The sequence below is a fragment of the Microtus oregoni genome, unplaced genomic scaffold (assembly GCF_018167655.1).
Source record: "Microtus oregoni isolate MIOR12 unplaced genomic scaffold, Mior012 000064F_ref0000363, whole genome shotgun sequence".
Lineage (NCBI taxonomy): Eukaryota > Metazoa > Chordata > Mammalia > Rodentia > Cricetidae > Microtus > Microtus oregoni.
Window position 1 is genome coordinate 8,284,432 of NW_024543874.1, and position 24,113 is coordinate 8,308,544.

The 24,113-nt window shown below is 51.6% G+C and overlaps 1 protein-coding gene and 1 long non-coding RNA gene across 2 annotated transcripts; one reads left to right on the plus strand and one right to left on the minus strand.

Moving 5' to 3' along the window:
* Positions 1–14,535: 14,535 nt before the first annotated feature.
* Positions 14,536–23,660, minus strand: Shh (sonic hedgehog signaling molecule). Its single transcript, XM_041640773.1, has 3 exons — positions 23,037–23,660; positions 17,989–18,250; positions 14,536–15,299 (listed from the first exon to the last, which is right to left on the minus strand). The coding sequence occupies exons 1-3, from the start codon at positions 23,334–23,336 to the stop codon at positions 14,536–14,538; spliced, it is 1,326 nt and encodes a 441-aa protein (XP_041496707.1). The 5' UTR covers positions 23,337–23,660.
* Positions 15,012–15,999, plus strand: LOC121440055. Its single transcript, XR_005973322.1, has 3 exons — positions 15,012–15,142; positions 15,244–15,349; positions 15,657–15,999. It is a non-coding gene; the product is annotated as an uncharacterized LOC121440055 (long non-coding RNA).
* Positions 23,661–24,113: the final 453 nt, after the last annotated feature.

The window sequence follows — 24,113 nt, forward strand, 5'->3', positions numbered from 1 at the left end:
AGGTGTGGGCAGGACCCAGAGCTACCACATGTGGGATGGCTTGGGTGCTGAACTCTGTACACTTTGAAGTAGTTCCTTTCCTTCCGTGTGTGTGTGTGTGTGTGTGTGTGTGTGTGTGTGTGTGTGTGTGTAGATATATACATGTGTGGAGGCTGGGTGTCTTTCTCAATCATTCTCCACCTTGTTTTTTGAGACAAAGTCTTTCAGTGGCCTGAAGATCGCTGATTCAGCTAAGCTAACTGGTCAGTGAGGCCCAGCAATCCTTCTGTCTCTGCCTCCCCAGGACTGGGATTTCTGGTACATGCCACTTTCATGGGGGTATCAGGGATTGAACTCGGGTCCTTATGTTTGCATAGAAAGCACTTTACTGACTGAGCCATCTCCCCAGACCAAAGTAAGTCTATTCTTTTTGTCCCAAGGAACTCCTTGCTTGAAGCCAGGAGGACCGGGCAGAAAGAGCAGAGTCCTCTATACCCTCCACCTCAAAGTGTGCCTTACAGGTGCTGGGCTGTCTGTAGGGTGTGTGACATCCTGCATGCAGGAGTCCATTACCACTGCTCTTTCGTTATTCTGTCCATTATGGTGGTCTGTAATAAGCAGCCTTTGTTATTCCTGTATTTAAATCTTTTAAAATCGAACATATTTGTGTGTGTGTGTGTGTGTGTGTGTGTGTGTGTGTGTTTGAATGTCCATACCATAGCATGCCTGTGGAGGTCAGAGGACAACTTGGGGATGGGAGGCTATTTTCTCCTCCCATGTGGTTTCTGGTAGTTGAATTCAGGTCATCTGGCTTACCTGTCAAAGGCATCTCTCTGATCTTCACCTTGTATTTTCTGAGATAATAATATTGAAATCAGACCAGTTAATCACTGTGTGATTATTAGCATCTAAATATCCAAGTGCAAGCATGAGCCTTTCAGGTTAAATAAAAAGCTGAGATGATTGGGCTTAGCCAAGAGGGCTAAGGTCAGCCTAAAGCAAGGCCTCTTGCACCCGAGTGGATAGCCAAGTTCTTAGTGCTGAGGAAACCTGGAAGGCAATTGAAGTGCAGCTCCATTGAGCACACTAGTGATAAGAAAGTGGAGCAGCCATGTTGCCGATGAGGAGTCACAATGGAGAGGTCAATCCAGCCTCGGCTTTCCCTCCGGTCACTGCATGACCTGGAGAGCGTTCCGATGCTCTCGGTCTAGGTCAGAGATGTGGTGAAGCTGCAGAGGCTCACGGAGAGCAGCTGAAGAGGTGACATTCAATGACACGCTGCCAGTGTAGAGTAAACCGTCTTTTGTTGGATAAAGCTTCTCCTGAGGACATTCAAGGCTGGAGAGAAGCCAGTGCCTGGAGAAGGAGAGACAAACACTTGACAGGAGCTGCCATGGTTCTTAGGAATCATGGATGGACGGCCTGTTCTCTGATAGAACAGGAGAGAACAGCAGAATAACAGCAAAGCCAGAAGGACCACGCCCACCTCTGCTAACCATGTGACTAATATGACTACTGCTCAGACAAAAGGCTCCCCTTGGCACATTGAGATTTCCACACCACTCTCAATAGCTAAGCAGTAAAGTGTCCAACAACATGTAGTGATAGGAGCGGCGAGCTGTGGCCTGGCTCCCGGCTAGCTTTACCTGAAATAATTACACGGAAACTGTATTCATTTAAACACTGCCTGGCCTGTTAGTTCTGGCTTCTTATTGGCTAACTCTCACATCTTGATTAACCCATTTCTAATAATCTGTGTAGCACCATGAGGTGGTGGCTTACTGGGAAGATTCTAACTTGCGTCCATCTTGGAGAGGAGAGCTATGGCATCAGCCTCATTGCCTTCTTTTCAGCATTCTGTTCTGTCTTCCCCTACCTACCTATGTTCTGACCTATCAGGCCAAGCAGTTTTCTTTATTAATTAACCAATGAAAGCAACAGATAGATAGAAGACACTCCTACATCAGCAACAGAGGAATGGGAATGTGTTACTATGAGGACCAGCTAAATGGCTTTGCAGCCAAGCCAATCCCTGGAACCCACCCACATGGTGGAAGGAGAGAACCAACTCCCAAATGTGACTTCTGATTCTCACACATGCCCCCTGGACAAGCGTGTGCCACCCAAAACAAAACTAAATTAAGAATAAATAAAATTTAAAATGTACAAAAAGAATGTCATACACAATGGATATTGTTTTTTCACAAAGAAGAATGAAGGTATGTTATCTGCAGGAGAATGGACACAAATGGAGACTATCACATGAGTGAATTAAGTCAGCCACAGAAAGACAAATATGTCTCACTCCGAGATTATCTACCCATGTTGTGTGTATTTATGATGGAAAAACAGAAGTGAAACCACCTAGGGGGACAAACAGGAGGGGTGAGAAAGAAGAGAGTGGAACAAAATGGGGGAATCTGTTCAACCTACAAAATATTCTTGAGTATAAGTGTCTTTGGGTAAAGCAAAATTCAGAATGGATAAATAATAAAATACTGACACTATCATAGGTAGAGGCACACAGGTCGTGTTTCCATGTCTGTGGTCACATGCAGCCCACAGAATAGGGAAGAATCGCGACTCTGGTCTGATGAGAAGCCCATTTGCAGGGATGTCTCTCTGGTGGGCAGAGGCTCCCTTGATAGATCTGAGCAAAGGGAGTCGACCGCCTTCTGGAAGGAACCTGCCCTTCTAGACACCATTTAGAATGTTTCCGATTCCTGGAAGGACAGAGTCTCTGCACTGGCAGACATTTGGAAGGCAGTTGTAGCCCACAGGGGAGGAGGAGGCTACAGTTCTTGGAACAGCAGGCAGGCTTGACTTGACCTGGGGCCAAAGTCTGGATTGCCTGTAGATAGCTGAGGAGCTGGGCTTAGGGCTGACCACAAGAGGGTACTTCTTTCTTTTAAAAATTTAAAAAATTATATAAATCCTGTATGTACTTTACTTCTTAAAAGACTTTTTAAAAAAAATTATGTGTGCACATTTATGTATGTACACAGATGTGTGTGTGTTTGTGTGTATGTGTGTGTGTACACTCACTGGGTTTCCTTATGACTTCATGAGTGGCGTCAGACACCCCCTGGAGCTATAGTTATAGGGGGGGTGTGAGTTGCTGAACATGGGTTCTGGAAACTGAATTCAGGTTCTTGCAAGAGCCTTATGCACGTTTGAAAAGAATGTGTGTCTGTATGTGGTTATGTGCACAAGAATGCAGGTGTCCATAGAGAATGGAGGTTTCGGGTCTCCTGGAGCTGGAGTTCCAGATGGTTGGAAGTTGCCTGATAAAGGTGCAGGGGATTGAACTTGAGTCCCGAAGAAGAGGACCCAAGTACTCTTAACCGCTGAGCCAGCTCTGCAGCTCCTGTACTTTATTTTTGTAATTAATTTTCCAGTTAGTATTCAAAATAATGGGTTTCCTTATGAGATTTTCATACACTCATGTCATTTGTAAGAACAAACCCTGCCCCACTACCTTTTTCTGGCCCTTGTCAACAAGGGAGTAGTTTCTTTCTGTGTGAGTGTTAGTTGTTCTGTTCATGTGTCAGCTTGGCCCGCGAGAGTCACCGGGGAACAAGGAACCACAACGGAGGAACCGCCTCCTTCAGACTGACCTGTAGGCACATCTGGGGGGCACCTTCTCGACCAGTATTGCTGTGGGAGGATCGAACCCACTATGGGTGGTGCCATGTTGGGCAGGTAGAGAGCAAGCCAGTAAGCCGTGCTCCTCCATGCCCTCTGCATCAGTTCCTGTCTCCAGCTTCCTGCCTGGAGTTCCTGTACTGACTTCCTTCAGTGTTGGACTGTGATGTAGAAGTATAAACTGAATGAACCCTTTTCTCCCCAAGTTGCTTTGGTAATAATGTTTTATAATAGCAATAGAAAGCAAGCTAAAACAGAAAGCAATTGCATGTCCATATGCATATTGAGGTCAGAGGACAACCTCAGACATCATTCCTCGGGGTCTCTTTCTCTTTTGTTTGAGACAGGGTCTCTCAATGGCCAGGGCCCCAGCCTCCACCCTCCAGAATGCTGAGTTGATTGGCTGGTCATTTACTGCAGGCATCTACCTGTTTTTGTCTCATAGCATGCCATCACTGGGGTCAAGGGCACTCCATCACGCAAGCTCATTTTTTCCATGTGTATGTGGGTTTATTGGTGTTCGTGTGTGTGTGTGTGTGTGTGTGTGTGTGTGTTTATGTGCATACACAAACACACATGGAGGCTAAATGTTGCTATCAGGTGTCTTTCTCCAGCATTCTCCACTTTTTATTGAGGCAGGAACTCCTGCTGAACCTGGAGCTTGTTGGGCCAGTGTGGTTAGTGTGCCCGGGAAATATACTGTCTCTGCCTCCTGAGTGCTGGACTTATAGGTAGTTGCTGCCCGCGTCTGTTTTTTTATCTAAGTGCTGGGCATTTGAATCCTCATTGTCACACTTTCAGGGCAAATGTTTTATCCACTGAACCGTCTCCCCAGCCCAAGTTTGACTCTTCACATGGTTTCTGGGAATCCAGACTTGGGGTCTTCCCACTTTTGTGGCAACTGCCTTACTGAGGAGTCACCTCCTCAGCCTCCAGGAAGGAGGCTTCTTGAGAAGAAATCCACCCCTGTGACAAGGTGACAAAAGATGAGTCACAGTATCCCATAACTTACTTAAAAAGTGGCAACAGGGCTGGAGAGGACTGCTCCAGTATTGAGAGAAATGTGTCACAATCTGCAGGGAGTGCCTTGGTGGGAGGCGTGAGCAGACGTGGTACACGCCACTATCTCAATAAGATAAAAAGTCACGTTGTCCATCTCAGCCTTCCACAGCCACCACCCTGATCAGTCAGCAGCCATCTACAGTCGTGTGTGTGTGTGTGTGTGTGTGTCTGACTACATAAGGCACTACACGTCTAATAGGACTTGAGGAACAGGGCCTGGCAGTACAGGCCTGTAAACCTAGCTGAAGTGGCTGCAGCAGGAACATTGCCAGGTTCAAGGCCTACCTGCCTTACAGAGTAAACTCAAGGCCAAAGGAGATAACTGAAATTCTGTTTCAAAATAAAAAGTGTGAAGAAGGCAGTTCCCACAGTCCACGAGCAGGTCCTGAAGACCGTCACCCAAGGGAGAGAGCTGAGAGAAAGCCAGAGCCAGGGGAGCTGGGCATACGCATGCTTGGTCTTGGGTCATGTGTACAGGTGCCAGCCTGGAAGGATGGAACTGCATGAGGCTTGGTGGCAACACTTGTGTCAGATTCTAGCAGAAAGGGGGCACCAATGCCCTGTTCTGTTGTCTCCCTTCAATAAATGTTCATTTTTTTAATTAATTAATTAATTAATTTATTTATTAAAGATTTCTGCCTCCTCCCCGCCACTGCCTCCTATTTCCCTCCCCCTCCCCCGATCAAGTCCCCCTCCCTCATCAGCTCGAAGAGCAATCAGGGTTCCCTGACCTGTGGGAAGTCCAAGGACCACCCACCTCCATCCAGGTCTAGTAAGGTGAGCATACAAACTGCCTAGGCTCCCCCAAAGCCAGTACGTGCAGTAGGATCAAAAACCCATTGCCATTGTTCTTGAGTTCTCAGTAGTCCTCATTGTCCGCTATGTTCAGTGAGTCTGGTTTTATCCCAGGCTTTTTCAGACCCAGGCCAGCTGGCCTTAGTGGGTTCCCGATAGAACCTTCCCGTTGTCTCAGTGTGTGGGTGCACCCCTCGCGGTCCTGAGTTCCTTGCTCGTGCTCTCTTTCCTTCTGCTACTGATTTGGACCTTGAGATTTCAGTCCGGTGCTCCATTGTGGGTCTCTGTCTCCTTTCATCACCTTATGTTCAACATCCTTAGTGATCAGGGAAATGCAAATCAAGACAACTTTAAGATACCATCTTACACCTGTCAGAATGGCTAAAATAAAAAACACCAATGATAGCCTTTGCTGGAGAGGTTGTGGAGAAAGGGGTACACTCACCCATTGCTGGTGGGAATGCAAACTTGTGCAACCACTCTGGAAAGCAGTGTGGCGGTTTCTCAGGAAATTCGGGATCAACCTACCCCTGGATCCAGCAATACCACTCTTGGGAATATACCCAAGAGAGGCCCTATCATACAACAAAAGTATATGCTCAACTATGTTCATAGCAGCATTGTTTGTAATAGCCAGACCTGGAAACAACCTAGATGCCCTTCAATGGAAGAATGGATGAAGAAAGTATGGAATATATACATATTAGAGTACTACTCAGCAGTAAAAAACAAGGACTCCTTGAACTTTGCATACAAATGGACGGAAATAGAAAACACTATCCTGAGTGAGGTAAGCCAGACCCAAAAAGAGGAACATGGGATGTACTCACTCATATTTGGTTTCTAGCCATAAATAAAGGACATTGAGCCTATAATTTGCGATCCTAGAGAAGCCAAATAAGGTGAATCCAAAGACAAAAATATATGCATCCTCCTGAATATTAACCTTCATCAGGTGATGAAAGGAGACAGAGACAATAAATGTTCATTTAAAAGAAAGGGAGGAGGGTTTGAGAGACGGCTGAACCTTTAAGAGCACAGACTGCTGCTCCAAGGGTGTTCAGGTTCAATGCCCAGCACCCAGAAGAGGCTCACAATTGTCTGTAACTCAAGGTTTAGGGGATCTGATGCCCTCTTCTGGTCTCTTCAGACACTGCATGCATGCAGGAACAATCCCAAACATGGAAACAACAAACACAAACAAGGAAAGGAGGCTGATTCTTTATTTCCAGGACATAAAAGATGGGCTGACATGCTGGTGTCACAGAGAGTGTCTGCCACTGTGGAATGTGTCAGGAGGTCCTGACTACCTAGGGACAGAAAGTCCTGCTGCTTAGGACTAGGTCTTTCCTGGGGTGGGTCTCAGGTTGCTACCCAATCAGGGCTGGGCCTCCTCAATGGCCCATCTTATGTGGTAGGATAGCGTTCTGGGTCCAGTAGCTCAGGCTCCTGGCTTTCCTCCATTTCTTCATCTGGTCTCTCCTGACTCTCAAAACTGCTTCTGCAAGAGCTGGAGAGATTAAGAGGGCAGTCTGTCCCTTACTCTCTTCCTCCCAGCCCTGTTGACAGCACTTGCCACCCACACAAGTGACTGCTCTCACTTGGTGGGTCCTGAGCGCTCTTAGCTCCACTCTGGTGACTTGGTGCTGAAGGTAGGCACTGGTTCTGATGTGGCTGGGAGATTTCCAGTGGGCAGGAGAGGTGTGGGCCTCACCTGTGGTGTTTGAGCATGTCTTTCCCATGCCTTCCACGTGACTCTGCACACTTGTACCCATATGGTTTTCTATTGGCATAAAAACAAGGGTCTTGTGCTCACGGGTGTGCGGAGGAGCTGCAATAGAGTGCGAGGGTTGACAGGTACAGTAGCTTGGGCCCTCCGTGAATGCCTGTATATGTTACAACTGTGTGGGCACCTCTGCCCTCCGTGAATGCCTCTATATGTTACAGCTGTGTGGGCACCTCTGTCCTCCGTGAATGCCTCTATATGTTACAGCTGTGTGGGCACCTCTGCCCTCTGTGAATGCCTCTATATGTTACAGCTGTGTGGGCATCGCTGCCCTCTGTGAATGCCTGTATGTGTTACAGCTGTGTGGGCATCGCTGCCCTCCGTGAATGCCTGTATGTGTTACAGCTGTGTGGGCATCTCTGCCCTCTGTGAATGCCTGTATATGTTACAGCTGTGTGGGCACCTCTACCCTCTGTGAATGCCTGTATATGTTACAGCTGTGTGGGCACTTCTGCCCTCTGTGAATGCCTCTATGTTACAGCTGTGTGGGCACCTCTACCCTCCGTGAATGCCTGTATATGTTACAGCTGTGTGGGCACCTCTGCCCTCTGTGAATGCCTCTATATGTTACAGCTGTGTGGGCATCGCTGCCCTCCGTGAATGCCTGTATATGTTACAGCTGTGTGGGCACCTCTGCCCTCCGTGAATGCCTGTATATGTTACAGCTGTGTGGGCATCTCTGCCCTCCGTGAATGCCTGTATATGTTACAGCTGTGTGGGCATCTCTGCCCTCCGTGAATGCCTCTATATGTTACAGCTGTGTGGGCACCTCTGCCCTCTGTGAATGCCTGTATATGTTACAGCTGTGTGGGCATCTCTGCCCTCCGTGAATGCCTGTATATGTTACAGCTCTGTGGGCACCTCTGCCCTCTGTGAATGCCTCTATATGTTACAGCTGTGTGGGCATCTCTGTCCTCCACCCTTGGTCAGTAGGTGGCTTCCATGTCTAGATTGCGCCTTTCCTCCTTGCTTGTCTTCATGGCTAGCATGACCTTGGACCTTTCCATATTCCTTCCTCAGGGGCCCAGTCCACTGTGGGCAACACTGTTCTTGGGAACATAGTCTTGGGCTGCATGTAGAAGCCAGGACAGCATGAGCCAATGAGAAAGCCAGCAATAGCATTCTCTGTGGGTTTTGCTTCAAGTTTCTGCTCCGACTTCCCTCGATGATGGGCTGTAAGCTGTGAGTTGAAATAAACCCGTTTCTCCCGAGTTGCTTTTGGTCAGAGCTTCCGAATAGAAACTGAAATAGTGAGGGTCCCTTCAAGACTTTCGAGTCCCGTGCAGAAGTGGTACCTTACTCTCCCCTACCTGGTCTGAAGTCATTGGCAGCCCAGCTTATCTCAGCCAATGCTGAACCCATATGGCTGGACAGACAAGGACCCGCATGTCCACTGTCACAGAGAAGGGTCAGTACAGTGCTCCTAATTTGGCTTTTTTTTTTTTACATTTTTTACTTATGTGTAACTAAGTATATATCTGCTCAGTGCCTGGCCATGCCGCTGTCCATAAGACTTTCCCCTAACTTGGCCAGCAGAGGGCGCGCGGCCTCCACGCAGGAAAGTACTGTCTTAATTTGGGTCTCCTTTCCCTCCTAGCTATAGGCAAGACTGGACAGCAGGGAATTCACAGCACCTAGAAAATGAAGAGCACACCCTCACCCATGCTTTATGCTCCTGGGACAAATGAGAGTCAGAAAAGGAAGATGATCTAGATATATGTGAGCAAAAGACCCAGCGCCAATTCTTCCGCAACGAGCATCTTCTACACTTATGTCTGAAGGAGGGTGGCTGGAGCACCCAGAAAGTCAGCTTTGTGAACTTACAAGGAGAAACGGAACCTCCTGCAATCCCCTCCAAGGCTGCCTTTGGACAGCCTGTCTCCGCAGGCGTTGGTGGTATTAGTAGGGCTACTTGCAGCTGACCGTGCAGTTTGACCTGGCAGACTTGGAGATTCCTAGAAGGCAGATGAAGAGCAGATAGAGCAAGATACCTGATCTTGACCTTGGCCTTCACATGCACACACACCCCCATACACAGTGAACACAGAAACAAACATATAGATACACATTTGCCACATACTCAAAATAAATAGATTAGTCAATTCACTAAAAGCAAAAATTGGCTTTGGGAGCTGGAGACGGGGCCTGGACTTCAGGGGCTGGCTACCATCAGAAGTAGGAGTATCTTTTACTTGAATTCACAGGGCTGCATGCAATGCCTTCCTCCCGGAGAACAAGAAAGGACCTCAAAGGGGTTTTGGTCCAGAGCAGTGGACAGTCATGTGTGTGTGTGTGTGTGTGTGTGTGTGTGTGTGTGTGTGTGTGTGTATGGGAAACGGTACACCAGATATCTTCCTGTTTATTTTCCATTCATGTCTTTTAGGAACCTCTGAGTCTATTTGTTCTAGTGATGTGAACAGCTCAGATGGTTGCTGTCAATCTCTTGGGTCCCATTCCCTTGCCCCACTGCCTCATCTGCCCTCTTAGTCAGAGATGGGTGGCCGCAGGAGTTGTCAGCTGGAGCCCCATGGACTTGGTAGGCAGACATCAACATGGGTCTGGGCCCTGACGCTCCTCTCAAGGATGTGGGTTAGCCTTTTAGGCCACGGGGACCTAAAAGCCAGTCCTTGAACTACTGGGCTAGCTGGAAGCAATTCTGGCTGGAATGGGGCTGAGTCAGGAGAAAGAGTGTCATTTCTCTGGAGAAGCCACACACCGGTCCTCACCTTGCACACAAGACTCCATTAAGAAATCAGTTTTGGGTGGGGCAGGTTTTTTTCTGTAATTTATGTTGTGTTATCGTTTCTCCCTCTATGGACTCCTCGGCCTGCTAAGGTCAATCCAGCTTCCCATCTGGAGGCATGGCTGCCCTGCTGAACACCAGAGTGGACAATGACGGCGAACTCCATGTCGGAGACACGCCTCCTTCCAATAGGCCCAGCACTTTTAATGTGGTAAAAATGTGTGTTGGTGAAACATTTTCTTAACTTGAGGATCAAGCTCTAGGGAAAACAGGTATTTCCTTCCTAATACCAGGCTCCTGTTTTGGGGTGATTTGGGAAGTTTCTTTGGGGGAGTGGTGCCTCCTGTTTTGGGGTGATTGGGGGAGTGGTGCCTCTGGGCCTGGGCTGTTCTCTCTGACCAAGCCCACCTTTGGTTGGCATTTAGTTTTGCTGTCTCACCACCAGGTGGGGTGGCTGCTCACTGCCCTGCACCCACACACACCCGCTGAGGTCCTCTCTTGCTCTCAGGGAGGAAGGTATCATGTATCCTGTGGATTCTAGTGAAAGATACCCCTACTTCTGATGACAGCAGGCCTCTGCAGCCTGGTCCCTAGCCCCCAAGCCAAATTTTTAAAAACGATTTTATTTTAGTTTATTTTATGTGCATTAGTGTGAAGGTGTGGGATTCCCTGGAACTGGAGTTACAGACAGTTGTGAGCCACCATGTGGGTGCTGGGAATTGAACTCAGGTTCTCTGGAAGGGTAACCACTGCTCTTAATGACTGAGCCATCTCTCCAGTCCCAATTTTTTTTTTTTTCAGTTAAAGCTGAAGCTCACCCTTTGGCCATGTTAGCTGGCCGGCAAACCCCTGGATTCTCCTGTCTTCATTGCACCAGGGCTGCAATCACAGGAAAGAGTGGGCAAAGCTGGGATCATACTTGGTTCCTCAAGTTTGTCCCATAAGCACTTCACTGACCAAACCACAGTCTCAACCCTGGTGTGGAACCCACAAAGAGAACTAGGAACAGCCTTGTCTGGAGCAGTACATACCCAGGGCTCCACTGGCATCATGATCTCTGCTGTATCCAGAAGCTCTGTCACACAGGCAGGGAGGAGGCCCTGGGCTGTGTGCTGTGCGCATGCCTGGTGTGTCCCAGTGAAACTGTACTGATGGGCTGAGTTTCATGTAGTTTTCAGGCGCCATGAAATATCATCCTTTAGAGTCTCTGTTTCAGGCATTTCAAGGTGCTAAAAACAATTTAAGCTCATGAATTATGCAGAAGTAGGCCGTGGACTAGATCTGTCTCAGAGCCACAGCTTGCTACCTCTGTCTTTGAATGTATTCCCAGCAGAGTGCTTGAACCAAGCCAAGACCTGAGAAGCAGCTTGTGATTTGTTCCTACGGACTCATGATGTGCCGGCCACATCCCTGGACAACCACAGGGAAGGGTGGCCAAGCTTTCCTGGGCCTTAGGAAGCACAGAAGGCTGAGTACAGGTCAGCTTCCTTGTGTCAGCTTGAGTCCCTGGCAGGTACTTTGGGCTTTCTGGCCAAACCCTGCAGCTAACCAGCATTCTTGGCACGTGTGCCCAGCATTTCCCACTGGGGAGGACCACTCTGTCCCCCTCTACCAGTAGCTCATTCACACGCCTTCCTGCGCAGGAGAAATCCCCACAGCTTGACTCAATCCACCCATTGAGAGAGTGACACCCACCTTCTCAATGGGATTTTTCTTTCACATTTGCAGCCTGCTCCCGTGGAGGGACGTGAGGAATGTGACTGACAGCATGGGGCAGGAATTCCGACACATAACAACAGTGCGAGGAAGTCTCTATGATTTCTCCAATTATTCAAACCATATAGCACAAAGATGCCAGTTCTGAGAACATCCTGATGTTGTTTTTCTGTAAGAACAGATGAGCACTTGCGTCAGGGGATGGCAATAAGCTCCACAATGCATTTTGCACAAATTCTTGACACCACCAATCCTGAAGAGAGACATGGTGCACGGCCAGGGTGGGGTGGCCTGTACTTTCTTCAGGACCTCAACTTGTCATCCCTGTGTGATGTCTTTCTTTCATGCCTATAGAAAGATCTTTCAGGTTCAGGACTGAGGGAACTTGGGAGGTGGGCAGCAGGACTGTGCCACCTGGACCCTCCAGGCGTGGGCACTGATGGGAGTTTAATAGTCCATGGTGCCCTTGTTTGCAGAATTCCTCTTAGGTCATGGCAACTTGTTGGGCTGGGTGGATGTCCAGCTCCTGCCTCTGACTGATTGCTACCTGGGTAGTTTGGTCAGGTTGCTTGGCAGAGTCAGGGTGGTTGGTGTGCACAGTCATTCTGGTTTGCCTTTGATGGACTAATCAGAAAGGACAAAAGAAGAGCAACATCCAAGTCCAAGAGGCACTGTGAACACCAGCCTTGAAACTGTTTACCACCTATGAGACCAAAGAAAAATCTTCTGTGGAGCGAAACCAAGGCTTGCTGCTGCCCAGGGGGTTGGTTGGTCTTGTGAATGCAGGCAGAGGACAAACCCCTGGCCCCAGGCTACCATAGTGGGCACAGTCTCCAGGGCAAACCTCTGAGGTTAGGCTCTCATCAAGAAGCTCCTCAGGGCTGTAGGCACCCATGAAGGCCTCTCCTCAGGGAGTCAGGCTGGCCAGGCGCTTAGAAGCTTCACTGAGTACAGTTTCTTAAACCAGGGCCAGCTCCTGCTCTGGTTCCATCTGCCCAGAGACCTCTCCATCTGGTCAAAGCTTTTTCAGATAGTCCTCTCCAAGTCACACGGTAGGACTTATTTTGGTAAACTAAAGAACCAGGAGTGATCCGAGGCCTGGACCCTGCCCTGGTTAAGGGCAGAGTCCTCTTGAACACAAGGCTGGGCTTCAGTAAACGGGAAGGGATCCTCCCATCAGACCTAGCTAACACTGAGCCCTGAGAATAAACTACAGGCTTTGCCATTGTTACAGATAGACATGGACCCGCCATACTAAAGAGGCCCGAGGTCCCTGGCAACATCCACCCTCTAGCAGGTAGCTTACCAGGCCCAGATGGGCCATGCTAGGAGGGCTGAAAGAGCTAAGCTCCTGTGGGACCCTGCCTGGAAAGGACACAGCATCTTAAGCCTGTTCCCTACATGTAGATGGGAGACCAAAAGGCTAGAGAAAGGCTCCCGGTTACCACGCAAAGGAGTATGTGGATGCTGGGCATCTCCTCTCTGCCTACAAAGAAGGCTTTGCTGGTGAAGAGATGGGGTTGGGGTAAGACTGTCCCCCAAACACCACCAGCTCTGGGGAGTGTGGACAGAGCTTTGCATGGCAAGTACAGGACTGAGGTCTCTCCATGGCAGGGAGCAGACAGTGGATTTGTTCTGTTGACTTTGGTTTCCTAAGCCAGAGGGTTTGAATTCATAGTAGAAGCACTACAATTCCACAGAATACTGGGGCTCCAGATTTCCCAGAAAATGAAGCCAAAAAAGAAAACAAAAAGGGCGGCAACAGGAATTCTCAGGAAATATCTACTAACCACTGGGTGCGTGGCACACTTTATTTCTATAAAACTATTACAAAATATTCAAAAATACATTTTAGTAAATTTACAGCAGTTATTTCTCAGTTTATTAATGCAAAAACATCCTTTTTTCTCTGTACAAACTACAGGCTCCATCCTCATGGGCTGACCGCTATGTGCGTTTTTAAAAAATATTATTTTCTAATAAATTCTTTGAAGTTAAAAATAACAGAGTTCTTCCAGTTTGTCAAAAAAAAAAAGTGTGTTATGTGTGCGTTAACAGTCTTGGTTTCCAAGAACGTGACCAAAGTGGCGGATACAAAGCAAATACAAACCATGAAGGCAGTACAGAAGACAGCTGTTACATTGGAAAATAGTTAAATTAAAATAATATATTTTCATATTTTACACTATTTCAAAAAATGAAATGTCATTCAGTTAAGTATTGATCTCTCAAAAATCTAATTTACAATTCTGTGTATAAAAATATAATTTGTGGACCCCCATGGAGCATGTTTTAGTTTATGCTAGCCGCAAAGCAGGAGCCTAGCAGACGAGGGATGCGGAGTTTTGCCTTCTGATGCGCAGGGCGAGGGAGTGTAGAAAAATAGATTCTCAGCAGGTTGCTTGGCCTCACAAAATAATCTTTCCCCCCCCTGTGAGAACAGTTCACACGATAATAAATTATCCAAGACACAAACTAGTTAAGGCTCTTGAAGGTCCGTTCATATTATTTAAAACATCTATTCATAGCAAACAAATAAATAGCCAGGAGAGGAGAAAAAAATAACCCAAATAAGACAATAACGAAAAAAATTCAAAAAAATATATAAACTAAACACAACAACAGAACTTCCCGGGGTCTTTGCTTTCTTATAGCCTACTTTGGACTGTCCTACTTATTATTATTATTATTATTAATTATTCTTATAATTAAAAGTCTCCTTCCGTGCGCTTTCCCGCGTCGGTTGCTTATCTCGCAGTCGCTCCCCGCCCCGCCCGCCCCCACACCCCCTACCCAGTCCCCTCCGACTTCAGCTGGATTTGACCGCCATTCCCAAGGGATGCAAGGTCTCGCTGTCCAACAGCCAGGTGCCAATTTGGTAGAGCAGCTGCGAGTACCAGTGGATGCCCGAGGCCGGACCTGAGCCCCTCGCCTCCACTGCGGGTTGGGGTGCCGGGACGCTGCCCCCACTCCCGGCGTCCGTGCGGGTGGGTGCCAACGCGGCCAGGAGCGCGTGTGCCAAGCGAAAGGGCGCGAAGGCCCGGTGCGCCCAGCCGTGCTCCTCGATGACGGCGTAGCACGAGGCCAGCACCCGGTTGATGAGGATGGTGCCGTGCGCCGTGAGCGGTGCGTACGCGCCCGCGGCCTCCTCACGCAGGGTCACGCTGTGCACCGCGGCTGGCAGCAGCCGGCGGTCCCCGTTGCGTTCGGCCACCACGTACACACGCTGGCCGGGGCGCACGCGGCTGGCGAAGAGCGCGCTCGGTCCCGATCCCGGTGCGGGCCCCGCGGCTCCCGAGTCGTTGTTCGGTGCCACGAAGAGCAGGTGCGCGGCGGTGAGCAGCAGGCGTTCGCGCGGCTCCCGCGTCTCAATAACGTAGAAGACCTTCTTGGCGCCTTCGTCGCGGTCCAGGAAGGTGAGGAAGTCGCTGTACAGCAGCCGGCCCTGGTCGTCAGCCGCCAACACGCGGTCTCCTGGACGCAGGTCCTTCACCAGCTTGGTGCCACCCTGTTCCAGGTGCACTGTGGCGGATCCCGGGAAGCAGCCCCCGGATTTGGCAGCCACGGAGTTCTCTGCCGGGAAGAGAGAAGAGAGACGGGGTGTTGAGTGCCAAAGGAGACAGGTACGCCCGGGGTGTTTACGTGCGTGCGTGCGTGCCTGACGGTTCACGTTCGGGCCCCACTGGGTCGGACCAGGGGCGAGAGAGACTGGGGAGCTGGCGTGGTGGAGGGTGATTGTTGCCGATCCAGACTGGTCTAGCGCAGACCGCCCTGCGCCAGCGCCCCAGTAAGTGAATTCAGAGGCAGGCACATTCCTAAACGACCCTTCAAGATTGCACCCGCACCAAGAAAAGTTAGCTGGCATCTCCTGCAGGAGGCGGGGGACACTCCCAACCTTCCTCCTGCCTCTGGTCCCATCCCCCTCTCTAGCACCCAGCCTCGCCGCGAACCCAGAAGGATATTTACTCTCCACTTGGATTCCTCAGGAAGCCTCCTTGAGCCCGCGCGGGCGCCGGGCGCACCCTCCTCTCTCGCGCCCGGACAGTAGGGCGCGGCGCCTCCCAGTGTGCGGTGTGAGGAGGCTGCGCCCGGGGAACCCAGACCACCCCCGCCTCCCGCTTCACCAGTGAAGGCCTTGGCGTTGGCCAGTGGATGGCCAGGGGGTGGGAAGCGAAAAATAGCTATAGTCGTTGTAGCAACTGGACAAACATTCCAGAGGTTTGCCCGAGGTGTGAAAGCCCAAGACTTGTGTGGATTTTCTAATTAAAATCCAATAAAGAGCCTGGTATTGTCATTGTGATTTGTGGGATAAATGGGAAAAGGGGACACTTCCATTTCTCCCTCCTCCCCATTCTCAGCTCACTCTCCAGCTCGCTGGCCGCCCCCTCCCTATTTGCTCAGGTGCAACCTTCCTCCCCCTCGTGCAGTTCACACACAGGGACTCTCCAGAAGCCCGGGCCTCACAAGGCACTATTTGCACAGCCCGGCCTCTCTTCCAAGCACTCGAGATGTATATTTGAATTTTAAATGGCCAGGCCTGCTCAGAGCGCTGGAAGCGCGGGTTCTCAAGGCCCCTTGACTACCCGCTTTACCCAGCCCTCTGTAGCTCTTGGAGGCTCACTGTCCGAGAGGACAATAATTGAGGATGGGGCGGAGCGCAGGGGGCCCGGGAGGAGGAGTGGGGAGGTCCCAGTCTTCTTTGCATTCCAATCTCCAGGATCATGCTTTTGGCAAATAGAGATTGCCAGAAAGAATCTTCCTGCTGGAATTACAGAAGGCTTTTAATCTTCTCATCGGTTTCTCCGGCATGAAGTACGGGACTGGCGGTTGGAAGCACTCCATAGCCCCCCAGACTGCGACCCGGGACTCTAGCGAGCTGGAATCGTCGAGTCGCACGACCCCGCTTGACACACAAGGCACAGCGTCCCAGCCCGCGTGCGCAGAATGCCAATGAGCTGCCCTTCGCGGCCGGGGTCTGCACTGCCTGCGAGACCCTCGGGGCCGGATTACCGCTGCTCATTTGGGAGGAGATCCCCTAGGGACTCCCGCCAGAGGGACTCCGCGAACCGGGGTGACTGGGAGGCCTTGTGTGTCCATTGCAGACTTGAGGTCCAGGGGAGAGCTTACTCAGAGCCTGGGCCTTTCTGCCACCTGTGTTTCTCATCCTGACTTGAGAGGAGCGGCCGCACGAGGCGGCAGGGGGGGGGGAGGGGGAGTGGTGGTGGTGGATTCCAGGAGCTGACACCTTGCCACAGGCCTTCCAGTCTCCTGCACGTCCTAGCCAGCTATTGTTGCCAGATCCACACTTTCCTTTACCTTCTCAGTGTTTCTTGACGTTTAAATAATTTCCTACTAATATATGCAGTTAAAATACACTTTAGGAAACTTGGGAAGTTGGGGTGGGAGAGGGCGACGCCAGAACTCTAGGGCAAGTCACTGTTGCAAGTTAAGCTGCCTTGCCAGAGTACACAATCCCTAGAGGCTGAGCAGGTTGCCTGCCTTCCTAGCTGTTCCTTCCTGCAACAGAGTGCGGCGTTGCAGACCCAGGGAACTACGCCTCACACCGGCTGGGGGCAACTGCTCCGGGCTGGAATCGCTTTCCGCAGTCTAACCAGGGGCTTTCTGTAACCCAGCTGGGCTCCTAATAAGAACGGATGCTTCTGGGCTTGCCGCCTCCTGAAGTTGGAAGTACAGAGTTTATTACCTCCCACCAGGCCTTTCCCCGCACAGGCTTAGCAAGTGAGTTAAGTTAGTTTTGAATCCACATGAGCCCAGCGGGGAGAAGCTAGTACCTGGGCTTATGCCCTGGATAGATCCTTCTGCCCCTGGTGTGTGTGGGGGAGAGGTGGGGAGATGGGAGGGGGAGCTGGCAGTAGGTTAAGCCCTAAATGAGTAAGAAGATCAAGGCAAGCGCTGGCTAAACCAGGAATCATCAGAAGAGTCTTAGGACCCCCTTCCACAATGTTCTAGACACCCCTGTCTCTACTACCCGAAGTAAGGGGCTTTGAAAACCACACAGCCTAGGAATCCAGGCATGTAGAGATGTTGGCCAGTGGCTTAAAAGGTTGCAGAGGTATCTGGCTGGGGTGGAGTGATGGGGTGTCATAGGAAATTTCCCCACAACAGAAATCTATTCATTATCAAGAGCATTGCCCTCTTTTCATGGCTTTTTATCCTCCACCCTCCTTTCCTTCCAGACCTTCTGATGGGTAGTGTTGGAGATGGAGGGCAGTGGAGAAAGGCCATGGGGAGGCTAGCTTACCCGCTTTCACAGAGCAGTGGATGTGTGCTTTGGATTCGTAGTAGACCCAGTCGAAGCCAGCTTCCACAGCCAGGCGTGCCAGCATACCATACTTGCTTCGGTCCCGGTCCGATGTGGTGATGTCCACTGCTCGGCCCTCATAGTGCAGAGACTCCTCGGAATGATGGCCATCCTCATCCCAGCCCTCAGTCACACGCAGCTTTACTCCGGGCCACTGGTTCATCACAGAGATGGCCAAGGCATTCAGCTTGTCTTTGCATCTCTGTAGGGAGAAGGGGGAACCCTAAGTGACAGGCACCTTAGTTGGTGGTTTCTCTACCAACCATAGGCCCAGGACCCATGGGGTTGTATGAATGAGATGTGGGTGGGGGCATAGCAGCTGCTGGAGGGGCAGGTTCTCCAGGGAACCAGCTGAGGGCCTGTCTTCAGCCCAGAAACTTAGATGCAGCTACCTGAGGAATGAGAGCGGTTTCTTCTTGGGTGAGAGTCCAGTTGACATCTCTTTGGTGATACAGAACTACAGATGCACTTTACGGATCAAAGCCCTGCATTGCGTGTGGAGGCTGGGCCTTTCCTTTATCTGCCTGGCCTGAGGAAACCCACAGCAGCTCTGAGGGGTGAGAAGCAGCCCCAGGAGGAGCAAGCAGGTGAACGCTGATGTCCAGCATAGGCAGGGCCAGAGGACAAACATTCTTGGTTCAGGCAGCCACATTCTTTCCCACAAGGAGCTCCTCTTTGCCAGGCTTGTCTGGGGCCTGATTGTATTCATGTTTTCTTTGACCGGGTTCTCTTCCTCCCCTCTTGTTTTCTTGGCTCTGCACAGAATGGTGTCCGGCAAGTTTGAAGAGCAAACTTAAGAAGTGGATGGGGGTGGGGTGGGAAAGGTAGGGGGATGGGGAGCCAGAAAGGCCCAAGGCTTCTGAGCCCTGTCCAAGAGGGGGGTCTAGTGTGAAATTTCTGTTACTCCACCTCCTCCCTGGCAGGGCAAAGTGGAATTTGGGATAGTGGAGGCACTCTTGGCCCACATTAAGGAAAAGATGTAGTAAAAGTGAGGGGGCTGGGTCAAGCCTGTGTGGCGGAGCCCTAACTCACTGCTGGGAAGTTTGTGCTGCTGATGGTGGCATGCTGACTGGGAGTCTGTGGCAGAGACAAAATGGTAAGGGCACCTTACTCAGAGACTTGGACCCCAGTGGAGGCAGGAATAATTTCAAATTGACTTCTGCAGAGGGTAGAGCTAGTAGCTCATGATCCCTCAGGCTGAGAGGATCTCAGGCAGGTTATAGGGATGGGAGAATGACCCTAGATGACAGGCTCTAACTGTAGCCAGGACTCTTTCAAAGGCTTCAGGGACAGACCAAAGGAAAAATCATGTATATCTGGTAGCAATAAAGCCCAGGAATACGATTGTAGAGTTCAACACACAGCAAATAGGAGGGATGTAGTAACAACAGGTCCGCTCTGGCAGGTTTTTGGGCCTGCCAGCGGTTTTCTTTAGGAGAAAAGTCCAAAGGACAGAGTTGGAATGAGGTCATCTTAGGGACTGAACGCGTTTTACATGAAAATCAATAAGTAAACCAGGGTCAGTTTAGAACTGAGATTTGAAGTCAGTGCGCGCAGGCGCACACCACGGTACGCGCTGCTTATCTCCTCCTTCATTCCAGCCTGCACTCCACCCCGCTCCCTTCTCTCCGGAGTGGGAAGCTAGCTCTGTGGCTCTAACAAGCTTTCTATCCCGCAGCAGGGACGAGCTAGGGTAGGCTGGAGAGGGTTCCGGAGCCGGATACCCTGAACTGCGCCACTAAGGCAGACACAGAGAACCCCAGGAAAAGAACTCCGGGCTGAGATAGGGCCTCGGCCAGGACAGGCCAAGGCCGATTGTCGCCTGAGTTGGCACCCGGTGCCCCAGAGCCCTCCCCCGCACCAGGCCCGGCGAGGTTCTGCTGGCAGATGCAGGGTACTCCCCCGCCCGCGCTGGAAGGGAATGTCGCAGGCAAAGCCGGCAAGCTTAGCCCGGTTATTAATTCATTGGGTCGTGTGCCGCTAATCAAGCCCGGCTCTGTGCAGCCACCGTGAAGCCCGGCAGGGTCACTGGGGCCCGGCTTTGTGTCTGCGGAGGCCAAGTTGTTCCTGGGCCTCCGGCCCACCTCCCGGATCTGCACACCGGCGCAGTCCATGAGCGCAGAGCAGGCAGGGACTGTCGCCTCCAAGAGTGGGCTTCCCACATTGTGAAGGAGGTGATGTCCCACTTGAAGAGACTCTACTCTCTAAACACACCTCACTCCATTCTTCCCCTAACTGGGGCGGGGACAGACCCCACTCTTGAAAGCAGAAAACCCTCTTCAAATCCACACCTGGGCTCCTTTTCCAGGCTACCCCCTAAACACGTAGGAAATCTATTCAAGCAGGTTCCTCAGGTGGTCCCCCCCCCCTTCACCCTGCAGAGCCTGCAGATCAGGCCCCTCACTGGCAGCCTCCCACCCCAGCCCCCTGGCCACGAGCACAACAGCCTGGCACTCTCTGAGGCCTGGCCTGAGCAAGGAGAGTGTCTGTCTGCGCTTCCCTCTCCGGAGTTAATATTAACCAGGAGCTCCTGCGGTCCAGAACTGCTCTGAAAGTTCCACTGGGGACAATCCTGCCATGGTTGAGGGACTTGGGCTCAGTCACCTTAGAGAGACTGAAGAGAGGGTCACTGAATCAGGTGGTTGGTTAAAGAGGGACTGGCTGAAGGCAGGTTCCCAGGAGAATGCTCAAATTCTGAGCTCGAGATTCTCCGACTTCATTCCTTCACTTCTAGTCTAGGCGTCTCCTTCCTTTCCTCTTAACTCGGCCAACCGGAATAAGAAGCTGGTGAAGACTGTATCAAGGGGAGCTTCCTGACTGCCACCTTTACAACCATCTTCATGGGGGAGGGGGGCGGTCTTTACGGGGTGGGTGAGAAGTCCTGGCCTGGCTCCCCCCCCCCCATTTTGCTGTCTCTACCCTTTCTTTTTGTGTTGGGAACCAGAGGAGCCACTGACCAAGGGAAAAAAAAAATACTTGTTTTTGTTTCCTTCGTTTGAAGGAACTTGACAGAAGGTCAGAAGTTCAAATGCTGGTGGCGCGCGCACACGGCGGTGGCGGCAGCAGCGAGAGTGACCGGCTGTAGGGCTGCTGGGCCTTGGGTGTCCGGCCGGGAGGACCGAAGAGAAGGAAGGGACACAATTGGGGGTCGCCTTTAGGGCGCTGAGGCCCGAGGGGCAGAGAAGGCAGCAGAAGGGTTGCCGTCCGGGTCAGGCCCGCGGAGCTCCGGGCTTTGCGACTCCTCCCAGCTCAACCCCTGCCTGCGCGCCCAAGGGAATGGGCGCGCTAGGAGTCCCGCGCTCCGCGCGTGCAGAGTCAGGGACCAGCCGCCCGAGCCCAGCCCCGCGCGCGCTGAAACCCTAGCCGCTGGATCGATAACGCAGGAGTAAGTGGAGCTGAAAGGCGTCTGCCGCGCCGCACGGCTGGGAGCTCTCGCAGCTCTGCAGCACGCAGAGGCCCGGCTCGCTGGGCTGGGGAGCTTGCCTGGGAGCCCCTCGCAGACCCACCAGGGCTGAGGAACCTTGCGTGTCCTCGCCAGATCTCTTTGCTTTAGCCTTGTCTCCCTCCTCACGCATTCACAAGGACCTCCACACCCTGAGACGTACCCCCCCGGGGGGGCAGGGTAACCAGGGGATAAACGCCTGCGGCTAGCGGGAGAACTAGCTCCTGCTAGCTGCACCAGTGCCCTGCGGCCCGCGCAGAGTTAACTGTGGCTCGCGCAGCTTCCCGGCTCCCGCGCGCGCCCACACTCGCGGTCCAGATTTAAGGTGGTCGGGAGCAGATGAGGGAGATGTGTATGTGGGGTGGCCCTGTCCTCAGCCTCCAAGATTCCTCTTTGCTCCATCTCTGGTTCTAAGACTAGTCTTCTAGGTTCCTCAGTCAGCAGGTACCCGGTGGCTAGCTGCGCGCAGGCAGCTCCACGCTCGCTCTCTCCAGCCCCCGCCCCCTGCTCTTGCGCCCCGCCAGCGCCGCTCCGCCAGCCGCTTGGCGCACCTAGCCCTAAAGGTAGGACTTGAATATTTTAATAGGGCAGTAAAAAGGATGCTGACCTATATTTGCAAGGAAACCCATTTCCAGCTTCAGTCATATGTGCATGGAGTTTCAGAAAGTCTCGATTTGGCTGGGAGATTGGCAGCCTAGAAATCTCAAAGGAGGTGGGGTAGGAGAGAGGATCATGTTTTCCTTTGCCCTCTGTCCATCCATCCTTGCCGCTACTGCTACTAATATTTCTTCGCTTTTAATTCTTATGCAAGCAGGTTGAAAATTAAAGCGATTGCAAAGCCGGCAAGTTCCAAGTCCCTCCCCTAAGGTACCGCGGGCTCTGGAGAACAGAGGAGCATCCTTAAAGAAATATCAATACATTCCCTCTGACCGGCACAATTGGGGACGCTGGGATCGCAGTCAGGCTACGTGATACAGTGAGGACAGGACGAGCACCTCTGGAGCCTTTTGTCAGAACTGCCCCCTGGCTTTCCAGTTAAGAGTTCTTTGGTGGTGGTGGGGTAAAGGGTTGGGGGTGGTCTTGGGAGAGAAATACAGAAAGGGAAAGGTAGGAGCTAGGAGCTCAAATGCTCCAGGCTAGGTTTGCAATGACCTGGAGGCCCCTTGAAGTATATAGGGTCATCCCCGCACCCTCCATTTTCTGTCCCCGCTTGGAAAGGGCAGACACCCTAAGAGTGAAGGTCTCTCCAAGTTACAAGCTAGAATAGAGACAGATAGAGGAGGCCATCCCGGGAGACTAAGTGAGGGACATAGCAAAACCCATCTTCTGGTGCCCCCACACTACCCAAACCCTAAACTTCCTGCTGGACCCTTCACCTCCTTTCTCCTCCCGGAAGAGGAGTGCTAGGTGGGCAGGTGGGTGGGGAAGAAGAGGGCCAAGCCGCCTTTCTACCTGCCCAAAGAGCAAACAGAGCGGGGCTGATTGCTTGGTCACAGGCAACCCCCCAGGGGAAGGAGCCCTTTTCCCACCCGCAATGGGTCTCTACCTGAGTCATCAGCCGGTCTGCTCCCGTGTTTTCCTCATCCTTAAATATGATGTCGGGGTTGTAATTGGGGGTGAGTTCCTTAAATCGCTCGGAGTTTCTTGTGATCTTCCCTTCGTATCTGCCGCTGGCCCCTAGGGTCTTCTCGGCTACGTTGGGGATAAACTGCTTGTAGGCTAAAGGGGTCAGCTTTTTGGGGTGCCGCCTCTTTCCAAACCCTCTACCGGGCCCGCACGCCAGCCCGGGGCACACCAGCAGCGAGGAAGCCAGGACCACCAGAAGACATCTCGCTAGCAGCAGCATCTCGTCCGCGGATCCCGAGGACTTGCGAGCTGTCCCCGCGCGGTCTGTGCGCGAGCGGGTACGCGCGGGTGTGTGCGTGTGCGCTCCTCCTTGCGCTCGGCTCTCCCTTCCTCGCTCGGCTCGTTCGTTCCCTCTGGCGCTGCCTGGCTCTTTCTCTTCCTATATAACCTTGCCTGCCGCTGCTGCAGGGGACTTGTCTCCGATCGCCACCCAGACAGGGGCTGCGATGGCAGGCTGCCGGTCGCTGGTAACGGAACACATCGGAGTTGGGTCTCGAGACAGCAATTAAAAGACAAAAAGAGCCTGATTTTAAATGGTAGCAAGGCTGGAGAGCTTGTGAGACAGGCTGCCTTTCGCACTATATTATAGCTGGCAGGGGCGCATCTGATTGGCCAAGCCGTACAAGCTTGTCTTCTGATGTTAACCCTGAGAAAGACTACATTTCCCCCCCTCTTGCTGTTGTGGCTTTATTTTCACCTGAAGGCTTCCAGTTTAAAAAAAAGAAAAAAGGGCTTTACTAAGGTAAAGGTGGGCGGGAGGGAGGAGACATGTTTATTGGAATAATAGCCCGCACTGCCTGCTTTGTGTGCATGGCTGCTTCCCCCTTACTTCCTCTAGAATGGTAGATGCTTTGGTTAGAGCCAACATAAGTTTGTAAAGGACAGTCCAGATGCCCCCACTCCAAGCTTCAACCATCAACATTCTCTCAGTTGTTGGGGAGCAAAGCTGCCTCACTCTTATTTACCTTATTCACACTCCCGCCCCTAGATGTGAGTG